Genomic DNA, 25538 nt, shown 5'->3' with positions numbered 1-25538 from the left:
GTAAGATATAATTATGCAATTTCTGTAAAATATGACACCTACATACACGTATATTAAGCTTTGATAGCTACATACACACATATTAAGCTTTGATAGCTGCATAAACACCTATATTAAGCTTTGATAGCTGCATAAACACCTATATTAAGCTTTGATAGCTGCATACACACCTATATTAAGCTTTGATAGCTGCATACACACCTATATTAAGCTTTGATAGCTGCATACACACCTATATTAAGCTCTGATAGCTGCATACACACCTATATTAAGCTCTGATAGCTGCATACACACATATATTAAACTCTGATAGCTGCATACACGTGTAGATTAAGCTCTGATAGCTACATGCACGTGTAGATTAAGCTCTGATAGCTACATGCACGTGTAGATTAAGCTCTGATAGCTACATACATGTGTAGATTAAGCTCTGATAGCTACATACATGTGTAGATTAAGCTCTGATAGCTAGATACACATGTAGATTAAGCTCTGATAGCTGCATACACGTGTAGATTAAGCTCTGATAGCTACATGCACGTGTAGATTAAGCTCTGATAGCTACATACATGTGTAGATTAAGCTCTGATAGCTACATACATGTGTAGATTAAGCTCTGATAGCTAGATACACATGTAGATTAAGCTCTGATAGCTGCATACACGTGTAGATTAAGCTCTGATAGCTACATACACGTGTAGGTTAAGCTCTGATAGCTACATACACGTGTAGATTAAGCTCTGATAGCTACATACACGTGTAGATTAAGCTCTGATAGCTACATACACCTGTAGATTAAGCTCTGATAGCTACATACACGTGTAGATTAAGCTCTGATAGCTACATACACCTGTAGATTAAGCTCTGATAGCTACATACACCTGTAGATTAAGCTCTGATAGCTACATACACATGTAGATTAAGCTCTGATAGCTACATACACGTGTAGATTAAGCTCTGATAGCTGCATACACATGTAGATTAAGCTCTGATAGCTACATACACGTGTAGGTTAAGCTCTGATAGCTGCATACACGTGTAGGTTAAGCTCTGATAGCTACATACACGTGTAGGTTAAGCTCTGATAGCTACATACACGTGTAGATTAAGCTCTGATAGCTGCATACACGTGTAGATTAAGCTCTGATAGCTGCATACACGTGTAGATTAAGCTCTGATAGCTACATACACGTGTAGGTTAAGCTCTGATAGCTACATACACGTGTAGATTAAGCTCTGATAGCTACATACACGTGTAGATTAAGCTCTGATAGCTACATACACCTGTAGATTAAGCTCTGATAGCTACATACACGTGTAGATTAAGCTCTGATAGCTACATACACCTGTAGATTAAGCTCTGATAGCTACATACACCTGTAGATTAAGCTCTGATAGCTACATACACATGTAGATTAAGCTCTGATAGCTACATACACGTGTAGATTAAGCTCTGATAGCTGCATACACATATAGATTAAGCTCTGATAGCTGCATACACGTGTAGATTAAGCTCTGATAGCTACATGCACGTGTAGATTAAGCTCTGATAGCTAGATACACATGCAAATTGTGTTTAAGTGTAATAATTTAATTTTCAAAGTAGAAAAATGGTATTCCCTTCCACTCTTACTACTTCAGTCTGCAAGAGAACGGTATATTTCCATAATGAAATTGTAATTTACTGTTTACTTTTCAAAAAAAAAAAAATTCATGCCTTAAAATCAAAGCTGCACAAGTTGTTTTTTTTTGGTTACATGTTCACTTTTTAAAATTTAACCCATGAATTTCAGAATCATTATGAACATTGTGATTTAACAGAAGAACCACTACATGATAAATTAAAGAACTGTTAAAAGCTGAAAACCTCTTTCAAATTTGTTAATTGTTCCAAAATTGGACTCTCTTCCTCCTTGTTGTTTAATGTCACATGGATTCACAAAGAATACTCTGGCTATACTTTGAAACTAAAAGCACAAAGTATGGTATCTGGTATCTTATGGAGCTGAGGTAAAAGACATTGATAGTGTAATTTGAAGATCTAGCATTTCAAGAATGTTTATTTAGACCATTTCTAACTTTACGAAACAGAGAAACCTCATGGAATATTTCAGTGCAGTTGATGTACACAACATGATAACTCTTTTTGCAAGGTAAGTGTTTGTAAATTGTGATATGTATATATAAAATTTTCTTTGTATGTTTTTGGCATGTATCCATCTGATAAAGCACCATAGTAACAAGCGTGAATTGATTTAAAAACTTTATAAAAGAAGTCAAGGTAATCACGTCAGTTTACCTAATATCTTAACTTGTTTTGTCAGTAACATTTTTTTAAGTCATTATCGCTGTAATATTTAGGTAATTTAATGTATCAGACAGTTTAATGTTCTTTTTGGTCTATTCAGCTATGACTACTAGGTTTGAAGTATTTAGAGTGCATAGAACCAAAAACGGAAAGGTTTATATTACCGTTTATTTGTTTGTTATGAGGGCTTGTTTAAAAATGATGCCTAGGGAAGACTGTTTGAAAGACTTAAATTTTTTAATCTTGCATAGTCATTTATAACACAAATTTCTAGGTAAGATATTTTATTTTCAAAGACTCTTAAATGTAAAAGAAAAGGAAAAGAAAGAAAGAATTCCCCTCCAGCTAAGTTTATTTATTTTTAACATTGCCTGATCATCTAATCACTATTAGTATTTGGTATTTGCTCTGTTTTAAGATAATATATCCACCACTTATGTTTCTAATTTTTAACTATCATGGAATACATTCTGCCTTGAAGAAAGAATTACAACACTAAATTAAAAAACGATTATAGATAGAAATTCTGGAGAGAATTCTTCTACATATTTAAAATAAAAACTTTATTGGAGTTTTAATATGTTCCTAAAATAACTCTTTATTTAATCATGTACATTTAAAAAAATGGCTTTGGATTGTATCTCGGAACAGCTGGTGTGGGTGTCAACACTTTTACTAATAAAGCAGAGAACAAGGTTTTGACCTTCCTGAAGATGACCTGAGGAGTGTTAATACCCATACCAGCCATTCCAAGATACATTTTTACTTCAAATGGGTCTCTCTTCATCAAGAATGGCTTTGGATTGACTTCAGCATTTTGCAAGCAAAATGATTAGTGTTCATAAATTTCCTGAAATGTTTTTAGCATAATATGTAGTTTTAGTGGATTAGAAAGGAGAAGTCATAATATGTGGTTTTAGTGGATTAGAAAGGGGAAGTCATAATATGTGGTTTTAGTGGATTAGAAAGGGGAAGTCATAATATGTGGTTTTAGTGGATTAGAAAGGGGAAGTCATAATATGTGGTTTTGGTGGATTAGAAAGGGGAAGTCATAATATGTAGTTTTAGTGGATTAGAAAGGGGAAGTCATAATATGTAGTTTTAGTGGATTAGAAAGGGAAAGTCATAATATGTAGTTTTAGTGGATTAGAAAGGGGAAGTCATAATATGTAGTTTTAGTGGATTAGAAAGGGGAAGTCATAATATGTAGTTTTAGTGGATTAGAAAGAGGAAGTCATAATATGTAGTTTTAGTGGATTAGAAAGGGGAAGTCATAATATGTAGTTTTAGTGGATTAGAAAGGGGAAGTCATAATATGTAGTTTTAGTGGATTAGAAAGGGGAAGTCATAATATGTAGTTTTAGTGGATTAGAAAGGAAGTCATATGTAGTTTTAGTGGATTCAGAAAGGAAGTCATAATATGTAGTTTTAGTGGATTAGAAAGGGAATCATATGTAGTTTTAGTGGATTAGAAAGGGGAAGTCATATGTGGTTTTAGTGGATTAGAAAGGGGAAGTCATAATATGTGGTTTTAGTGGATTAGAAAGGGGAAGTCATAATATGTGGTTTTAGTGGATTAGAAAGGGGAAGTCATAATATGTAGTTTTAGTGGATTAGAAAGGGGAAGTCATAATGTGTGGTTTTAGTAGATTAGAAAGGGGAAGTCATAATATGTGGTTTTAGTGGATTAGAAAGGGGAAGTCATAATATGTAGTTTTAGTGGATTAGAAAGGGGAAGTCATTTAGAATTTCTTTTAATGTCTTGTGTGTTTTTTTTGTTTGCTTGAATAAGTTTTTATTTATAGCTCAGGTGCTTCTGTTATTGTTGAAAGATTTTGTGCAGCTCTGATTCAGCAATAAGTTTGACTTATAACAATAAAATCCAGCACAGATAACCCATTGCATAATTTTGTACTTATCAAGAAACAAACAAACAGCAGTTCTGCATTTTTTTTGTAATATAATAAAAGATTAGACACTTAATTTTGGTGAAGTTCATGTTGTGTTAAAATCAGTAAATTAGGTTCTGCAATTGTTTTCACATAAGCCTTGTGTCAACTGCTGTATTGGCTTACCTAGTATGGAACCCTTGAAGAACTCCCAGTTACTTTTATTTGCATTTTTTTTCTCAGTAAATTCGAAAACAAAACTAAGTGATAATACAGAAGGAGTGAAAAACCTATTAACTTGCTATAAATACTAGGCCTTCATTGCACAGCTTTTGGAAACTTGTTTCATTTTTTTTTTGTACAGAATTAAAAAAATAAAAATTTATTTCTGTGAATAGTGAGATTAATCTCTCTACAAAACTCACTAATAAGTACCTGACCATATTAAAACATTTTAAAAATTGCCAAAAGTCAAAACACGTGAAGTCGAGACATTTAATGCACACAAAATTCTTGCACAAACATAGGCCAAAACTTTGGTCATCTTCAGGTGCAAGTAATTACAACACGAGGTGAGAAAAAAAAAACAGTTTTATGTCCCAAATAATAGCCTTACCAAGCTAGCCAGTTGATTTAGTTCAAGTTTGAAATTAACCAATTTTGTAATCAAAAACTGTTTCTAAATCCCAACTGGATCACAAGTTGTTTATGCACCAAACATAATGCTCTGTGGATTAAATAAATGAATAATGGCTGCTTCTGATAGTGTTGAGTACCTGACCTAGTGCATAGACTGCTGTACCCATAACACTGATATCTGTAGGTTACATTTAAGTGGTTAAGTACCAATCTTTCACAGAAATTATTAATTAATTCTCACATTTTACTTAAAAATGCATGTTCAGTATACATTTCAATATCTTCACTTTGAGTTAATGTAAGTCAGTGGATAACTATAATACAAGCCATTTTTTTCACCTGATTTTTAAGAAGCTTCAAAATAGGTGGAAAACATAACTAACAATTTATCAACTAAATTATTGTGGTAAACTTTTAAGCATAATTTTCTTAATACTGTCTACTTGTTGATACAAAATACATCTGGTAAAGACTAACAGAGCACAATGCTCACATGTATTTTGTGAAAAATGCTATCAAAGATGAATCTGTAGGATTTTAGTAAACATCAGGTTGAAACTTCTGTTTTTTTTCCTGTTTTTGTTTAGTGCCATAACAATCAAAAACTGTAGAAGTATTTTTATGTATTTTTATAACCTTTTTTGCTTATGAATATGTTCCTATAGCTGGTGAATATTAGTAACTTCATTGTTCTGTTTCTGTTTCATATTCCTAGCTTGCTCCATGAAAGGAGAATAGTTATAACATCTAAACGGCTGAGTCGTTTAAGTGCTTGTGTTCAGGCTGCTAATGTTCTTTTATACCCAATGCAATGGTGAGTTTTCATATGTTTTGTACAATGGAAAATTGATACTTTCTTAGTTTAAGAGCATGGGAACAGTAAATATAAAATATGTTCAATGTATTTTAGGTGTTTCTTATTCAAATATAAAATATTTTCTGTATTGTTTAGATGTCTTTTACTCAAAGATAAAATACATTTTATCTGTTTTAGGTGTTTCTTATTTAAAGATAAAATATGTTCTGTGTGTTTGTGGTTGAAGGAATGTATATGTATAATTTTCCATGTTGGACTACAGCAGTGGCTTCCATCAATTTTGGCCCAACATTTGTACATCATGCACACTGTAAAATTTCCCAAAATTTCCCTCCCCCTGCATTATGTATACACGTATATTTTTATTTCCAAACCAAGCCTTAACAACTACAACAGAACCATTGCATATGTTAAAAACATCACCAAGGCAAAGACTGTAATATGGGATACAAGATGTACCCTGAGTTTCAAAGTGACTCTTTAAATAGGATCCACAGAGCAGTAGCGTCATACCACCTATCAGTCTTCACATCTGTTTGCTGGTCTCACATGTAAAAGAAAAAAGAATAAACATAACATGAGTGGGGAGAATAAGAATAAATTGGGAATGCAAGGTGTGGGTGTTCACACTCACAATATCCCACATCTGTAGGAGAGCAAGGTGTGGTTGTTAACACTCGCAATATCCCACATCTGTAGGAGTGCAAGGTGTGGGTGTTCACATTAGCAATTTCCCACATCTGTAGGAGAGCAAGGTGTGGGTGTTCACACTCGCAATATCCTACATCTGTGGGAGTGCAAGGTGTGGGTGTTCACACTCACAATATCCCACATCTGTAGGAGAGCAAAGTGTGTGTGTTCACACTCACAATATCCCACATCTGTAGGAGAGCAAGGTGTGTGTGTTCACACTCACAATATCCCACATCTGTAAGAGAGCAAGGTGTGTGTGTTCACACTCACAATATCCCACATCTGTAGGAGAGCAAGGTGTGTGTGTTCACACTCACAATATCCTACATCTGTGGGAGTGCAAGGTGTGTTCACACTCACAATATCCCACATCTGTAGGAGAGCAAGGTGTGGTTGTTAACACTTGCAATATCCCACATCTGTGGGAGTGCAAGGTGTGGGTGTTCACACTCGCAATATTCCACATCTGTAGGAGAGCAAGGTGTGGGTGTTCACACTCGCAATATTCCACATCTGTAGGAGTGCAAGGTGTGGGTGTTCACACTCACAATATCCTACATCTGTGGTAGTGCAAGGTGTGTTCACACTCACAATATCCCACATCTGTAGGAGAGCAAGGTGTGGTTGTTCACACTCGCAATATTCCACATCTGTAGGAGAGCAAGGTGTGGGTGTTCACACTCGCAATATCCTACATCTGTGGGAGTGCAAGGTGTGGGTGTTCACACTCGCAATATTCCACATCTGTAGGAGAGCAAGGTGTGGGTGTTCACACTCGCAATATTCCACATCTGTAGGAGAGCAAGGTGTGTGTGTTCACACTCGTAATATCCCATCCCACATCTGTAGGAGAGCAAGGTGTGTGTGTTCACACTCGCAATATTCCACATCTGTAGGAGAGCAAGGTGTGGGTGTTCACACTCGCAATATCCTACATCTGTGGGAGTGCAAGGTGTGGGTGTTCACACTGCAATATTCCACATCTGTAGGAGAGCAAGGTGTGGGTGTTCACACTGCAATATCCTACATCTGTGGGAGTGCAAGGTGTGGGTGTTCACACCGCAATATCCTACATCTGTGGGAGTGCAAGGTGTGGGTGTTCACACTCGCAATATCCTACATCTGTGGGAGTGCAAGGTGTGGGTGTTCACACTCGCAATATTCCACATCTGTAGGAGAGCAAGGTGTGGGTGTTCACACTCGCAATATCCTACATCTGTGGGAGTGCAAGGTGTGGGTGTTCACACTCGCAATATCCTACATCTGTGGGAGTGCAAGGTGTGGGTGTTCACACTCGCAATATCCTACATCTGTGGGAGTGCAAGGTGTGGGTGTTCACACTCGCAATATTCCACATCTGTGGGAGTGCAAGGTGTGGGTGTTCACACTCGCAATATTCCACATCTATAGGAGAGCAAGATGTGGGTGTTCATACATCTGTGCAATCTTTCACTGCCTACATAATGTCGCTCTCCAAAAATATGTTCCATTTTTTTGTTATAGGTTTGGTCTTGCTCTTTTCAATACACCCCTTAGTTTTTATGTTAATAGTTACCTAATAGTTGAAATAATCTTTTTACACATACACATAGTTACATTTCATTTTCTTGTTGAAATTCATTAAGATATTTTTATTGAAGCTAAAATAAATAAGATTAGTTTTTGTAGGTTAACAACACGTTATTCTAAAACAAATTATGTGAAGGGCTTCGAAGCTAGTTTATTATTTTGAAATCACATTCCATTTTATTTATTTATTCGAGCGTGGGTTTGATACAATTATAGATTTTGTAGCTAATGAACCAGATTTAAATATGTGCAATATCCAAAAGTATTCAACACACTTTAAGCTGTAAGTACATTATAAAAGGAGTTGTCAATCTCTTAAGATTTTTTAAGTGGTCAGTGTCCATTAATATTTATTGAAAACAGAATATTTTTAAAACAAATCAAACATTGAGCATCCTTTCACATTTTAAATTTCAGGCAGCATATAATTATTCCAGTGTTACCAGTGCGTCTACTCGATTACTTAAGGTAAGGCAGTGAAAGGTATTTAAGTGTTATATTTCAAACGTACAGTGTAGTAAGTATCTGGTATGAACTATGTTCTAATGTAGTAAGCTGTGTAAATATTGAAATATATTTAATCTGGTAATCCTTTCTAAAGTAAAATGTTAATACATTTGTTTGAAATATTTTTTTTCTATAGTCCTTGTAACTGTGATAAAGCACTGTGTGAGCCATATGAATAAATGTATTGATAATTACTCAATTTTAGTGATTTTTATTAAAAAATATTCAGAAATTTGGTTATCATATATTCCAGGAAACAGTCTTTTTCTTTATTCTAGTTGACTTAAACAAAACGCTGGATAGTAAACAAAATACATATAGTGAGCATGTTCAGTATTAAATTTGAATGTCTTAAGTGATTTCTTAAGCTATTTGTTGTTTTTATACTGTGTATAATATTGTTTTTGAACTTTAGACAGTTTTCTTTTGTCTGTACACATAATCCTCTAAACCATAACTTCTAATGTTTCTTTAATTACTTGTGTATTTTGATATACATTAAATGATCATAGCTCCATCAAAGCTTGTCTTTTAATTTGATTCTAATGTCTGTATTTTTTTGTTGAATCTTTCCATAGCTGATGTAATTGGAATAAGAACTGCTTGTGTTATCTTATGATTAGGCATCTAATATGTCTCTTATTTGTTCTCTAGTGCTCCAATGCCTTTTTTAATTGGTGTGTCAGAACCAACAATGTCGGTACGTGTTTGTAGTGTTTTGTCTTTTCAACACTCAGTTATACCTTTCGTGAATGTATTACAGAGTTTTTATTTTGCTAACCTCTAGTAGAGAAATGTAACTGTACTGTGAGACACGTGAAGTTTTTCCTGTTGGGCTATTTAGAGTAATCAAAGGTACACATAACACTAAAAAATATGACTAACAATGAAGACATTGACTGATTATTTTGTGTAAGCCGTTATTTCTTCTTGTTAGTTTTCTGTATATATGTACAAGTCACTTGTATTAACTGATGCTTATTCTATATCAAAGTTATTTCAATTATGAGGTATAGAGTTGCTTACCTTTGATGAGAATATCTTAATAATTGGGATCCATAAAATATCTTTGCATAGAGAAAAACTAGAAAAGTAGTAAGTAATAACATTAAGTACTGTTTTCTTTATGTGATTCACTCTGATAGTCATCAGAAAACATACAGTAATAAGAAGTTACATCAAGGATAGTGTTACAACACTTTACTAAAATTACATGGGCCTGAGAATGTAAACTTCATACAAGTTGTTTTGGTTTTAATAACTGATTTTCCATAATTCAGTTGTGCAGATTTCCAAAACAATATTCATTTTCTTTTTATCACGTAAGGATTTCTGACAAATTTGGAACTAAAAATAAAAACTTACTTAGATTAAATTATTATTTTGTTTACTGCAATTAACTTTTTTTTATCATGTTTGTTAACAAAAGTACAAACAAACTGAAGAACATTGATATCAAATAAATATGCATCCTGATTTCTTTTGTATCTTTTAGTCTCAAAACTGTGCATTATTATTTTTCTTTAAGTATTTGTGATGTGACATTTTGTGAAAAGTCTTTATGTGATGGAAAAAAATGGATATTATGTTTGGATTCAATGTACATGAAGTTACCAAAGAAATGTAAAAATTTGAAGACAATAAAACCACCACAGGCCTGTGTTATCAGTATTATCTTCACTTATGATCCTGTTTCTTTAGTTATAAATTCACACATAAAACTATAAGAGAATTTCATGTAGACTATTATTCTAGTTGAATACTGTGACTTTTTACAATATTATTTCTTGAAACTGTAAATGGAATTTATTATTGAAAAAAACACCAAAAAAGAAAAAACTTTCCTCATCAGTTATCATCGTGCCAGGTCCACAGTTTTGAGTGTTTGAACTAGTTTCTAGCATAAGGACATCATCATACAGCAATTTATGATGTATCAAAATATCTAAGTGATTAAAGTTGAGGATAATTTGAAATAATGATGTAATTCTGTTTTATGTGAAAGTTGTGAACTTTTGAATAACTGAGTTTTTTTTTTACCTATTTTTCATCATTAGTAAAACTACATTATTGGCAAATAAAAAAATAAGATGTACAACTTAATCACTTTTGAAAGATAGACCATTTTTCATCAGGAATAAAATCAGTAAATTAAAAAAAAGGTTTTTTTTCCTTGATGTGTTTGTAATTTATTTCGGTTTACTCTTTGTAGGGCACTTTTAAGAATGTGTTAAAATACCTTTTTTAAGTCATTTTTTCTGATATTAAAAGTACTGTTTACATACATTATGTTTCTTTGGTCTTTCTGTTATGTTTTTATGTAATCCGCTGAATACGACCTTTTCTTTTCTCATGCATTTAATCAGATGCATTCTGATGAAGTGCATTCTGGTGCAATCTTCATGGAATAAAAAAAAAACTTGTTGTGTTAGTATTTAAGGCAATAATAACTTGTGTTATTGGAATCCCAAAAATGTATAAAAGTCATTGACCCTGCAGCAGGTCGACCAGACTGAACTGGGAGATGTTGTACTCTTGGATGCCGATGCAAACAAAATTTCCACTCCTTTTGATGACCTCCAGACACTGCCTAGTGAAATAGTAAGTCTAAGGGCAAGTTAGGGTTAATATAGCAAGTGTTTTCAACTGTTCGTGTGAAACTTGTTAAAAATACTGCCAAATTTTAAAACTTGATCTCATTGGTCAAATAGATAAAAAAAACAGTTATTGTTCTTGAAATGTGCAATATGTCAAATAACAGTCAACCTAAAAAACGTTGTACAAAGTGAAAGAATTTCTAGATAAATAAGCTAATTAATATGTATATTAATAGAAAACAAAGTAATCATGATATTAAAAAGAAGGATTTCAACACTCATTCAGTGACTTTAAAGTGATAATGTTATGTTACGGATGTTTGTTATGAAATACTGCTTTAAACAAGTTTCCATTTTATTTGATAAATATTTTTACTTTGATTTCAAACTATATTTGCCATTTAAAATGTGATTCAATAATTTATATTTACATACATTTGTTACTTAAGTTCACCAAAAACAATTGTTACATTAGTGATGTCGAGAAACCCACTTGTTGAGAAATTTATATGCAAAAACCGCTCGTTTGGGTTCTATGTAAAATATTTTCTCAACCCAAACGAGCCGTTTTGCATATAAATTGTTGCATTAGTTGTTTATTCTAAGCACAAATAAAATTTTCTTTCTTTTATAAATTTTTAAAGAAATAATTTTTTATCCAAGTCTTAAGGTAAAAAATATTTTAAAAATATATATATATATATTTTTTTCCACCATCTACACCAAAGATTACTTCTTTGAAAAAGAACCTGAAGAATCCAAATGCCATGCTAGGAGACGGAGTAGCTCGTGCCTTTTTACGTGCTATGGTCCAGTTGATTGGAGGTTATAGAGTTGCTCTGAAATTGCAATTAGGAGAAAAAATCAGCTTTGATCCACAAAAATTTATCCAGTCGAGGCCTTCTATGCAAACATTTTTAGAAAAAATATTAAATCTTCAGTTGTTTCAACAGGTAATGATTTAATATCATAGAATATTTTAATGTACTCTAAGGACACAACATCAGTTATTCACTGACTGCATGCATGTTGATTTAATATACACATTGAAAAAGGCTTAGGAATAATTAAATAAACCTATACATATGCTAATACTTTGACATTTGGGGGGGGGGATTTAGTTAAATGGGAAGTTTAATAAGAAAAAAATGTAAATTCTAGAAAGAATTAAAATCAAAATATGTTTGTTTTAATTTGATGATGCCAACTTATAGAAATGGGATTTTCTATCTTGTATCTTGGATATTAGTTAATTAGGGTTAAAAAGTATCAATTTAACAAGTCAGCATTGGTCTGCAAACTTGTGACATCATAAAATTTGAACTAAAAATTAAACTTAGAATTCACTTTGTAAAAAGTAGGCTCAAATCGTTATTTAAAAAGAAAAATGCTTTAGAAGAAACAAAATTGTTTGAAACTGCAAAAAAAACAACAACAAAACACCAAAATAATGATGAAATTGGAAACCATGAGGTTTTTTGGGTCAGCTGAACTGTTTTTAAAGTGTGGGTCACAGTTATAAAGAAATTCCAAAGGAAGTCATAGTGGAAGCAGAAAAATGTAACAGATCTCTCTTTTTTGTGGTATTTATGTGAATACTAATGTATTAAAAAAGATATATGTAATCTTCTCAACTTCTTCACAATCTGTCTTGGTTTTTCTTGTTATCTTTCCATAAAGATTGTATGCTCATAACTGTCTCTTAAGTCTGAGTTGATAGATCTTAGAATAAGCGTGTTATTCAATAACACCTTCAAATGTCCCTTTTGCATCTCTTGTATGATTTAAAAATGGGATTTGATTGTCATTGTTATAGTACACAAACAATTCCAAGGTACAGAGTGCATATTTGCAGAAATGGGACACAAGCTATGACTTTTCATATTCACTATCCGGGCATGAGAACCACACATTTTGTGATCAAAAGTTTAAAAGTTATAGGAGGACATAAGATAATGTTAAAATCTTTGTATAGATCTGTGTTATTATACTAGCAATTTTGTTTTTATAATGGTTCTAATCATTTTTATTTTTTGTTATCTCAGATATGTGAGAGTTCTTGAGTGTACCCACTTCCTTACAAATCATTACAATTTGAGTGTAATCATTACGATTTTGGTGTATACATTACGACTATACGCTCATACAGACAAATATTACGACTTGTTGCAACTCTCAAATTATTATATATTATATAGGCCTATACAATAAAGTAATAAATTGTTCCCTTAGGGCTTAAAAGGGGTGAAAAGAAAATTTCTAGTGAGATACAACTAAATTTTGATAATAAATAAAAGACATAGTCCAAATGGCTTCTTGCGATAATCATGTTTGTGCTTGAAATAATAATAAGTATTTGTATCTCCGACGTCTACCAATAGTTTGAGTGCGGTGCTTCTCCATACTGGGTACGTGGGGGGAATCCATAGTTACGTCATCAGTGCTTGTCAGCCAGTCAACACTCGCGTAGATGGGTATTTCTCGTTTTCTAAGCGGCATAGAAACACCAATGCAATCATTCACAAGATGGAAAAAAAGAAACCTCGTTCACCAGATTGTCTTGTTTCTGGCAATTCTAAAAGGACCAAAACTGTGAAAGGGCTCTGTCTACAATCATTACGCTCAGTCATTTGAAATAGTTGGCATCTCTGCAGAAGGAGGTTGCAGCTACTGAACTGACAAGAAAATTGAGAATTACCACTTAAGATTATCTTAATTGTATAAAAACAGGTGTGGGAGTTTTCCATCTTGGGAATTCCAGGGGAATCTATAAAATATAAGAAAAACATTTCTTGTATTACTGCTCATTTAAACTGTATGAAACAAATTTTTGTACTTTTTTTAATGTGCCTCAAGGTTTTGAATATATTTCTGTTAATTTTCGTGTATTGACCTATTTATTATGCTTATTGTTTTTTATTGTATGACTGTATGATGTGCATTTCATTTTGCCAGTTTTCTTGAAACAGAAATGACATGGCACTCAGTGATATATCTGTGAAAAACAAATAGTTAGCAGTGGTGTGAAGAAAGATATTATTCAAATACTCTATGGACAGTGGGTACAGAAAATTAACATATTCCAACACTGTCTTCATATTGTCTATAATTGCTATCTGAATGATAGAAGCAAAGACCTTTCATAATCACCAAATGAAAAAACGATTTGTATAACAATTTATTTTCAGCATGAGTAAGTAACCAAACTCCACAATATCTACAAGTACAGTCATGAAAGCTTGCCTAAGGAAAAATAAGGCAAAGAAAGAAACTACAGACAATTGCTTCAGCCCCCAGTGGCACAGCGGTATGTCTGCAGACTTACACACTAAAATCGGGTTTAGATACCCGTGGTGGGCATTGTGTAGGTTTGTGCTTAATTCTAAACAAACAAACAATTACTTTAACAGTAAGATTCCAAGCAGAAAATTGATGAAAGTCTGTCAATAACCAATAAGAAACAAGACTTGCTGATGTCCAAAAACAAAAGTAACGGAAACGTGCAAGAGAAAAGGATCTCATCAGAACACTGTCAGCTTGTGAACTACCTAAGACAGAAGTGCAAGTGAGAAACCAGGTGAAAAATGCATTAACTGAGGAGGTTACCTTGGTATTGTGGAAGTTACCAGTTAGTTCATTGAAGTCCAAGAAGTCGAGAATGACCTCAGTTAAGGACTGGACTAAGACCACGAAGTATTAACATAAAGAAGACTACAACTTCAACCAATTTCATTCGTTTGTTGGTTAATTTCAAAATCCAATTAATCTATTTCTTGATGAATTCTAAAGACAGCTTCAACAGCATGATTGGACAGTTTTGTTTCAGACACTCGTTTCTCTTTGTTTAAAGAAATGCCTCTTGTTATTGGTCCGAAATGTACCTGTATCTAATTTTCAAATGGCTTTAATAGTGACTTTTTGTTTAATGGTAATAGAAGAAGGAGGTTCTTACTTATAGCACGTGTTTTGGTTTTGGTAATTTCTGCACTGTTTTTGTACAATTAAGTTTTTTTTGTTTGTTTGCAATTATTATGCATATATGCTTATTTGTTGAATATTTCTAGTGAAACTGTTGAGATATAAAACTGCTAAGAATTTCTTACTCTGCTTAGCAGCTTGCAGTTATATGTAAAGATATCTTTATAATGACCACCACTGATCAAACATACTACTTGTCTGAGTTAGAGCTGGGTGATTAGCGGAACTTGATAATTAAGTAATTGTCAAGCTTGTTAATCAGTTACATTCACCTGACTGATTATTCTGGGGAGACTTGAGTACTTAAGTTAAATTTCAAGTAGCTTATAATTTGCATAAGTATAACATTAATCAAGTAAGCTGAACCACATTTAATTCATCAAAAATAATGGTGAGAAATTGGCATTTCAGTCACTTGGATAGTTTGAATAGTTTAAATTAGAATAATAGATAACACTAGTTTTGATTAATCAATTATTTTATGTAACACTAACTGAAGTTATCAGCTAACTAAACTAATTGACCACTTTTAGTCTTAGCTCATACGTGATGTGCTCCTGAAACACATGTTCTCATTACCTAGTTTATTGATGTTCCTGAAACACATGTTCTCAATATCTAGTTTATTGATGTTCCTGAAACACATGTTCTCAATATCTAGTTTATTGATGTTCCTGAAACACGTTCTCAATATCTAGTTTATTGATGTTCATGAAACACATGTTCTCATTACCTAGTTTATTGATGTTCCTGAAACACATGTTCTCATTACCTAGTTTATTGATGTTCCTGAAACACATGTTCTCATTACCTAGTTTATTGATGTTCCTGAAACACGTTCTCATTACCTAGTTTATTGATGTTCCTGAAACACATGTTCTCATTACCTAGTTTATTGATGTTCCTGAAACACATGTTCTCAATATCTAGTTTATTGATGTTCCTGAAACACATGTTCTCAATATCTAGTTTATTGATGTTCATGAAGCACATGTTCTCAATATCTAGTTTATTGATGTTCATGAAACACATGTTCTCAATATCTAGTTTATTGATGTTCATGAAACACATGTTCTCAATATCTAGTTTATTGATGTTCATAAAACACATGTTCTCAATATCTAGTTTATTGATGTTCATGAAACACATGTTCTCAATATCTAGTTTATTGATGTTCATGAAACACATGTTCTCAATATCTAGTTTATTGATGTTCATGAAACACATGTTCTCATTACCTAGTTTATTGATGTTCCTGAAACACATGTTCTCAGTACCTAGTTTATTGATGTTCCTGAAACACGTTCTCATTACCTAGTTTATTGATGTTCCTGAAACACGTTCTCATTACCTAGTTTATTGATGTTCCTGAAACACATGTTCTCATTACCTAGTTTATTGATGTTCCTGAAACACATGTTCTCATTATCTAGTTTATTGATGTTCCTGAAACACATGTTCTCATTACCTAGTTTATTGATGTTCCTGAAACACATGTTCTCATTATCTAGTTTATTGATGTTCCTGAAACACATGTTCTCATTATCTAGTTTATTGATGTTCCTGAAACACATGTTCTCATTACCTAGTTTATTGATGTTCCTGAAACACATGTTCTCATTACCTAGTTTATTGATGTTCCTGAAACACATGTTCTCATTATCTAGTTTATTGATGTTCCTGAAACACATGTTCTCATTATCTAGTTTATTGATGTTCCTGAAACACATGTTCTCATTACCTAGTTTATTGATGTTCCTGAAACACATGTTCTCATTACCTAGTTTATTGATGTTCCTGAAACACATGTTCTCATTATCTAGTTTATTGATGTTCCTGAAACACATGTTCTCATTACCTAGTTTATTGATGTTCCTGAAACACATGTTCTCATTACCTAGTTTATTGATGTTCATGAAACACGTTCTCATTATCTAGTTTATTGATGTTCCTGAAACACATGTTCTCATTATCTAGTTTATTGATGTTCCTGAAACACATGTTCTCATTATCTAGTTTATTGATGTTCCTGAAACACATGTTCTCATTATCTAGTTTATTGATGTTCCTGAAACACATGTTCTCATTACCTAGTTTATTGATGTTCCTGAAACACGTTCTCATTATCTAGTTTATTGATGTTCCTGAAACACGTTCTCATTATCTAATTTATTGATGTTCATGAAACACGTTCTCATTACCTAGTTTATTGTTGTTCCTGAAACACATGTTCTCATTATCTAGTTTATTGATGTTCCTGAAACACATGTTCTCATTATCTAGTTTATTGATGTTCCTGAAACACATGTTCTCATTATCTAGTTTATTGATGTTCCTGAAACACATGTTCTCATTACCTAGTTTATTGATGTTCCTGAAACACATGTTCTCATTATCTAGTTTATTGATGTTCCTGAAACACATGTTCTCATTATCTAGTTTATTGATGTTCCTGAAACACATGTTCTCATTATCTAGTTTATTGATGTTCCTGAAACACATGTTCTCATTATCTAGTTTATTGATGTTCCTGAAACACATGTTCTCATTACCTAGTTTATTGATGTTCCTGAAACACATGTTCTCATTATCTAGTTTATTGATGTTCCTGAAACACATGTTCTCATTACCTAGTTTATTGATGTTCCTGAAACACATGTTCTCATTACCTAGTTTATTGATGCTCATGAAACACATGTTCTCATTATCTAGTTTATTGATGTTCCTGAAACACATGTTCTCATTATCTAGTTTATTGATGTTCCTGAAACACATGTTCTCATTACCTAGTTTATTGATGTTCCTGAAACACATGTTCTCATTATCTAGTTTATTGATGTTCCTGAAACACATGTTCTCATTATCTAGTTTATTGATGTTCCTGAAACACATGTTCTCATTATCTAGTTTATTGAAGAGCGTCTTGAATTACTGAATTCTGGAAAAGGATTTCAAGATGAGTTTGAATTTGAGGTCAACAGTTATGAAGATAAAAACACTAGCGGACTAACAACTCAGTACAAAGAATGGTTGTTTACCATGAAGGTTAGTGTAATATGTGTTTGTAGCTGTGGAGGCTTAATGTATTTTATCTTCAACTTGCAGTTTATTGTAATTTAGCTATTGTAAGTTGTATCCACCCATTACAGGTTTTCTTACAGAAGAGTACATTATCTTTTTAACATTTCAGTGGAGACTGATTCCAATAAGGTTGTTTTAGTTGAAAATTAAATGCACACATATATATTAACTTGTATGTAGCTAATATAAATTTTCCCCAAAGTTGATGAAAATATTGTTATTGTTTTACCATCTTCAGCCTTGTGCCCCATTGTTCCTTTAATGTATGTTCCTTTATTATATCGACCAGGAGTTAATTTTCACTTAAATGTATAAATTTCCTTAGACAAACTAAAAATTGTTAGTTTTTATATTGTCTAGTGAAATTAATGTATCCCTTTAGAGAAATAAACATGCAGTTTAATTGCAATATACAAGGTAAAATTAAATAGAAAAATATTTTTTTAGTACTGAACTCTTTGGACAGTTTGTTGTTAAACTAACCACTCAAATTTTTTGGTTATCCACTCAAACATTTGTTAGTTTAAGTCATTTGAACAAGACTTCATTGATTCATTTCTTATTTTAATAAATTTACATAATTTTATGAAATGACAATTTTGTTGCATTTCATGTAATTGGTTTTTATGACTGAACTCCATAATCTCATTTTAATGGTTTAATTTTTCAGAAAGGTGGTGGTGCATTCTTCAAAAGTGTGAAAAGTAAGGTAAGCCATTGAGAAATGATGATCTATTGAGACATAAGATTAATTTGAGAGAAAAAGTTGCGTGTTTCTTGAGAAGACCTACTTCAAAATTTTTTGTTTGCTCCCAGACTAGTTCTTTTAAAATTTTTAATGGCTTGATCTTAAATTGAGATTGGTACTCGTGTAATTGATATGTATAGTTTCTGAATATATTTATATAAATGGGTTTTTAAATGCTTTAAAGTTTCAAAGAATTTATCCTACAAGAGTTTGCTCACATGTTCATGTTTTTGTAGTTGAATTAAATTTTGTGATGAAAAACTATGTACATAAATAATAATATTACCAATTAAAATTTTAATGTTAACAATTAAATTTTTAACATAACACTAACATTTAAATTTTCAGTGTAATGCTAACAATGAAATTCTTAATGTAATGCTAACAATGAAATTTTCAATGTAACGCTAACAATGAAATTTTCAATGTAACGATAACAATGAAATTTTCAATGTAACGATAACAATGAAATTCTTAATGTAACAATAACAATGAAATTTTCAATGTAACGATAACAATGAAATTTTCAATGTAATGCTAACAATGAAATTCTTAATGTAATGATAACAATTATATTCTTAATGTAATGATAACAATTATATTCTTAATGTAATGATAACAATTATATTCTTAATGTAATGATAATTATATTCTTAATGTAATGATAACAATTATATTTTTAATGTAATGATAACAATTAAATTCTTAATGTAACGATAACAATTAAATTCTTAATGTAACGATAACAATTAAATTCTTAATGTAACGATAACAATTAAATTTTTAATCTAACACTAACAATTAAAATTTTAATGTAATGCTAACAATTAAAATTTTAATGTAATGCTAACAATGAAATTCTTAATGTAATGCTGACAATGAAATTCTTAATGTAACGCTAACAATGAAATTTTCAATGTAACGCTAACAATGAAATTTTCAATGTAACGATAACAATTAAATTTTTAATCTAACACTAACAATTAAAATTTTAATGTAATGCTAACAATTAAAATTTTAATGTAATGCTAACAATGAAATTCTTAATGTAATGCTAACAATGAAATTCTTAATGTAATGCTAACAATGAAATTCTTAATGTAATGCTAACAATGAAATTCTTAATGTAACGATAACAATGAAATTTTCAATGTAACGATAACAATGAAATTTTTAATGTAATGCAAACAATGAAATTCTTAATGTAATGATAACAATTGAATTCTTAATGTAACGATAACAATTGAATTTTTAATGTAACGATAACAATTGAATTTTTAATGTAACGATAACAATTGAATTTTTAATGTAACGATAACAATTGAATTTTTAATGTAACGATAACAATTGAATTTTTAATGTAACGATAACAATTAAATTTTTAATGTGACAATAACAATTAAATGTTTAATTTAACCACAAAAATGTTCTCCAAGTTCCTAAAGTTCTTGATGTTTCAGTATGAGCTTGTTCATGTTTATCAGTTAATCCTTTCGTAACAGCATGATAGACTTCACATCACTTAGATTGTAGAAGGACGTTTATGCAACAATACATATGATATCTCTGAAATATCCTCACAAAATCCAGTAATGTTTTGTTAAAAATAATAAGTATCTTGTACGCAAAAGTGACATTATTTTAATTATATCTTTCTAATAAAAATATATTATTTACCTGTTATAGTTATTTAAACTTGAACTATTAATAGTTTGAGTGAAAGGTGATTTTCATTTTAAGCATAAAAATACGTTTCTTTGTCTTTTGGTTTTAGTATTCCATTTGCATGACCTCTAGAACGTAAATAAATATAAAAAGACATAAGGTAAATTTTTATATTCCTCATTTTCTCTGTGATACCACTCGCTCTAGTTGTTATGATCCATGTAAAATGCAATGAAATGATCAACATTAGGAAATAGGAAAAGAAATCAATAAATACATATATTTTAATGTTTTTGTAGAATAGCCTTAAAGATCTTCTGTTTATGTTCATAATTTCAGGTCTTTTCCTTTTCACATACAGTTAATTTTTAATATTTTATTTTACTATCTTGTCCTGTACCATTTCTTATTCCTCTTGTCTCTTGTCATTGGTGCCGTCTGGCAGAGATGCTCAGTCTAATGGCAAAACTTTCTTACACCATAATATTTTAAGCTAAATGTTCATGAAAATACTTTTGAAGTGCCAAAGATATAAGAATACGTTTTTAGACAAATTATTAATTATTTGTCACTCTTTTGATGGATAAGTGACTGAATATCAGTAATAAATTTGATATGAGTAAATATCTTCCTAAGCTTAGGTGTAATAAGAATTCATTGGTGTTATCATCGTGTGCAAACACTTCAATGCAGGATGGTGCAAGATGTAGTGACACAAGAAGGAAAGAATGTATGATGAGGGTTTTATTGAATAAGTTTTACATGGACAGGTAATGAAGATGAACCTAGTGGGTTGTGTGTTGAATGTGGAACATTGTTGAATAACAGTAGTTTGCATTCAGCAAAGTTAAAATGACATCTAGAAACCAAAAACTCCCAATTAATAAATCCAACTTCCAAGTATTTCAAAAGAAGGTATTTGAAATTAAATGCAAGGAAAGCTACATTTCATTCGTTTGTCCATCAGGACAACGAAGGTGATTTTTTTGCATCATGTCGTGTTAGTTACTACATTGCAAAAGCAGGTAAAGCTCATACAATTGCAGAAGATATGATAAAACCATGTGCAAAAGACTTGATAGAGTGCAAGAAGATGAGAAATTTCTTAAAAACATTAATTCTGTGTCACTTTCTGACAATATGGTTTCTTGAAGAATCAAGGTCATGTCAGCAAATTACTTAATGGAGATAATAAGGCAAGTAAAAGCAAGTACAATTTTTTCCCTTCCGATGGATGAATCAACAGATGTCGCGAGTTATGTGGTGTTGCTTGTGTTTGTTTGCTATATTCATGAAGCTAGTTTTGAAGAAGACATGCTAATTTATAAAACTGCCTACTCAAACAGGTGAAGAAATATTTAAACTAATCCATTTATTTGTGGAAGAACATGAGATTCAATGGCAGCTTTGCTCAAGTATTTGCAGTAAAGAGGGTTGCAGTTATGATTGGAAAATTTCCAAGCGCAGTAGCATGCATATAAAAGAGAAACCCAGACATGGAGAGTATCCACTGCTGTCTTTAACGTCATGCACTTGCAATGAAACAAATGCCAGAAGACTTAAACAAGGTTTTGGGTGATGTGAAAAAAATAGTTAATTTTATAAAATCAAGACCACTCAATGCAAGGATTATCAGTTTACTCTGTGAGGATATGGGAAGTTTACATGAAAATTTGCTGCTTCATACTGAAGTCCAATGGTTTTTGCAGGGAAAAGTGTTTGCTCAGTTTTACAAGCTGTGTGAGGAGATAGGCTATTTTCATCTGAATATCATTTTGAACTTGCATACAAATAAAGGGACGAATGCTGGATACAAAAAGTGGCTTACATTTCGGATGTATTTGTCTATTTAAATGAAGTGAATGCTACAATGCAGGGTACCAGGGTAATAGGAACCTCTTCAATGTATGCTAAAACTTTGGGGTGAATGTATACTGATGGAATAACTTGATTGCTTCAAAAATCTCAGTGGTTGTTTTACTTATGAATAAAATTTCCTTAAGTGAAGATACAAAGGTTTCAGTTTTGCAGCATGTATCTGACTTGTGTAAAACTACTGGGGAAGTACTTTACTCCTCATTTAGAAAAATTGCTGTGGATTCAGAATCTCTTTGTTGACTCTACAAGTACCAACAATTTGCCTTTGAAAGAAAAAGAATAGCTTATAGAAATTTCAACTGATAACACCCTAAAAACAAAACTTCAGCAGGAAGAAATTATGCAATTTTGGATTCAAATGGTCATAGAATACCCTGAAATAAGTAACAGAACTTTGAAAATTTTAATGTATTTTCCAACTACTTATTTTTGCAAACAAACGTTTTCAATGTATACAGCTACAAAGACCAAATTTAGAAACAGGCTAAACACTGAAGATGATTTATGCTTACAAGTAACAACCATAACTCCAAATATTGGACAATTTTGTGAACAAAAACAAATCCATCCAAGCAACTAATAAATAAGTACACTACTTTTTCTGATATAAATTTTGCAAGCAGAAATTTTTGAAGAAGTAAGCAGAAATAAAAATTTGTCTTTAAATATTGATATTTTTAATAAATTTATATTCTGAAAGCTTTAAGTAAACTTTATCTTGTGCTAGTGAACAATTGTTTCTATTTTTAATGTATTTTTTGTGTTGATGCTCCAGAATGATCTTTCTTTCTGATGTGAAGCTCTACAGGTCCAAAAGGCTTTGGGGACCCCTGCTATAGATGATCATGCAGCCAACAATACTGTAGATAGTTGCATAACATAATGTTTAGGGACAACAAGTGGCATGTTGGTACATCCCATCCTTTAAGCCAAACTGAAACTATTAAATAAATTTAAAAAAAATAAGCTAGCCTTTATTATTCATGTAACTATCAAGCTTTCTTTTAAACTCATTCATATTTACTGCCTTCACAACATAAGAAGGCAGCCTATTCCAGAGGCCACCCACCCTATTTGAAAAGTAAAATTGTCTCAGCTGAAATGGCTTCAACCTAGCCTTAATCTATATTTGTGTCCCCTAGTTCTGTAATTCTCACTGTTAAGTATGAAAACTGTTAATACATCAACATTATCAATTATTCTTACAAACTTCAATCAGATCCCCTCTAACCCTTTTTTTTCAAGAGAAAACAATTTTAAAAATTTTAATTTCTCCTCATATGACAACCCCTCCATCCCAAGTACCATTCTAGTAATCCTCCTCTGAACTGTCTCCAACAGCTCAATGTCTTTTTTAAGGTAACAATACTCTAAATGTGGCCTATACAATAAAATTATTGCCTCTTTAGGCTTGTATTCAATATTTCTTTAGATATAACCTAAAATCCTATTTGCCCTACAACTAGCAGCAGCACACTGCTTGGATGGCTTAAGAGACTGATAAACCATTACACCAAGATCCTTTTTTTTTTATGACACTGTTAAGGTTATTCCCATCCATATTATGATAATCTATATGCATTGTCTTACATTTATCACAGTTAAAACCCATCTGTCATTTATTTGTCCAACTTACTAAATGATCCAAATCATTTTGTAAAGCAGCTGCATTTTCTTTGTAGCCAGTAACACCTAAGACGTTTTTCATAAGCAATTTATTGACCATTCTTTGAAAAAGAGCAGTGGTCCTAAAACTAAGCCCTAAGGTACATCACATGCAACATTAATCCAGTTTGACTGAACACCACTTATAACAATACTCAGCTTTCTTCAGTCAATCCAGTTAGTTAAACCTATAAAGAGAAGCTTCTCTCCAAGTCTTTTATCTGGCACTTTATCAAATGTGCTCTGAAACTCCAGGTACACACACTTACCCTCATTTATGTATGCCATAACATTTTTAAAGCATGTCACAAACTTGTAGAGGAAGATTTTTACTCTAATGAAACTATGTTAACTATCAAATAAAATAGTAAACTTTGTTAAATGACTTTACAAAGTATTTTTTTATTAGACTATACAAAACTTTTCCCACAGCTGATATAAGACTAATAAGCCAATAATTACTGGAACAATTGTTTTATCTCCCTTGACAGGAGTAACATTAACTAACCTCCAATCTATTGGTACTTGTCCACGATTCAGAGACTCGCATATATAATCCTTGACCTCTTTTAAAATCCTTGGGGAAATATTATCTGGTACAGGAACCTTATCATTCTTTAAACATCTTAATTTTATTGTAAGAATTTTTTAAATTATTGTGTTCATCCTTGTTTTAATCTATCAATTGTTCATGATGAGAAATACTGCTTAAGTCTTCATTAGTAAAAACTGAAGACAAAAGCAGGATTTAATAACCTAATCATTTCATAACCATCAGATAGTTGCCTTCTTTATCATCCCTTAAGGGTCCTCTCCTCATCCTAATGTTTTGTTTACTCCTAATGTACTTTTAACCCTTTCATCGTGGTTGGTGACCACAGTTGACTTGAAGGCTCAGCGCGGCAGGTGACCTTCCTTTTTTCCTGTTATTCTTATGTATTGAATTTAACATGTATAGTATTGGGTACAATCACTGAATATTTCAGGGACTTTTGTTGAGTTATTGCCGAGATATCATGCTGTTAGTACTGATACTGTAATTAGTTGAAGTATCAAACATATATATTCAGCACCATGCCAAACATTAAAAGTTGTTATTCAGTGCCGAAAAGGTTTAAAAAATCCTTAATGTCAGTTTATATGCTTTCAGCCAAATGTTTTCTTGCATCCTTTGGATGTCTTAATTTTCTATCTAGCAAACTTTCTTGATCTTCAGTAATCTTCTAAATCATCAGTACCCCTCTGCATGGATTCCTGTATGTGGTGAGGGGACCTCTCAGGCAAGGTTCTGTTCTTTTAGTTTACCTCCTCTGGGATCTAAACATCCATAATCGTGTTTGCTATACGTGGGTACCCCTGAAGGGGAGGAGAGGATCCTGGTGGTTTAGGGGTCCAACCCTAACACACCACTTTGGCCTTGAATTTCTGTAGACAGGAAACCTTGGGGTAACCCCCCCACATAGGGTCAGTCAGTTGCTCCTCTTGAGCTAGAGTCAACCAAGTA

At 32.1% G+C, this 25538-nt stretch overlaps 1 protein-coding gene across 1 annotated transcript in view; it reads left to right on the top strand.

Annotated features, from left to right (window-relative positions):
• LOC143228890 (DENN domain-containing protein 1A-like) overlaps positions 1-25538 on the top strand; it is a 73443-nt gene that overhangs the window by 32211 nt on the left and 15694 nt on the right. The window contains exons 9-16 of the mRNA XM_076460322.1: positions 2092-2153; positions 5552-5650; positions 8333-8383; positions 9077-9122; positions 10922-11023; positions 11748-11972; positions 17905-18042; positions 18749-18787. Coding sequence (XP_076316437.1) covers positions 2092-2153; positions 5552-5650; positions 8333-8383; positions 9077-9122; positions 10922-11023; positions 11748-11972; positions 17905-18042; positions 18749-18787 — 762 coding nt within the window. The remainder of the gene's footprint in view (positions 1-2091; positions 2154-5551; positions 5651-8332; positions 8384-9076; positions 9123-10921; positions 11024-11747; positions 11973-17904; positions 18043-18748; positions 18788-25538) is intronic.

Source organism: Tachypleus tridentatus, chromosome 10 (assembly GCF_004210375.1).
Source record: "Tachypleus tridentatus isolate NWPU-2018 chromosome 10, ASM421037v1, whole genome shotgun sequence".
Lineage (NCBI taxonomy): Eukaryota > Metazoa > Arthropoda > Merostomata > Xiphosura > Limulidae > Tachypleus > Tachypleus tridentatus.
This window is presented reverse-complemented; position numbering and strand designations above follow the sequence as displayed.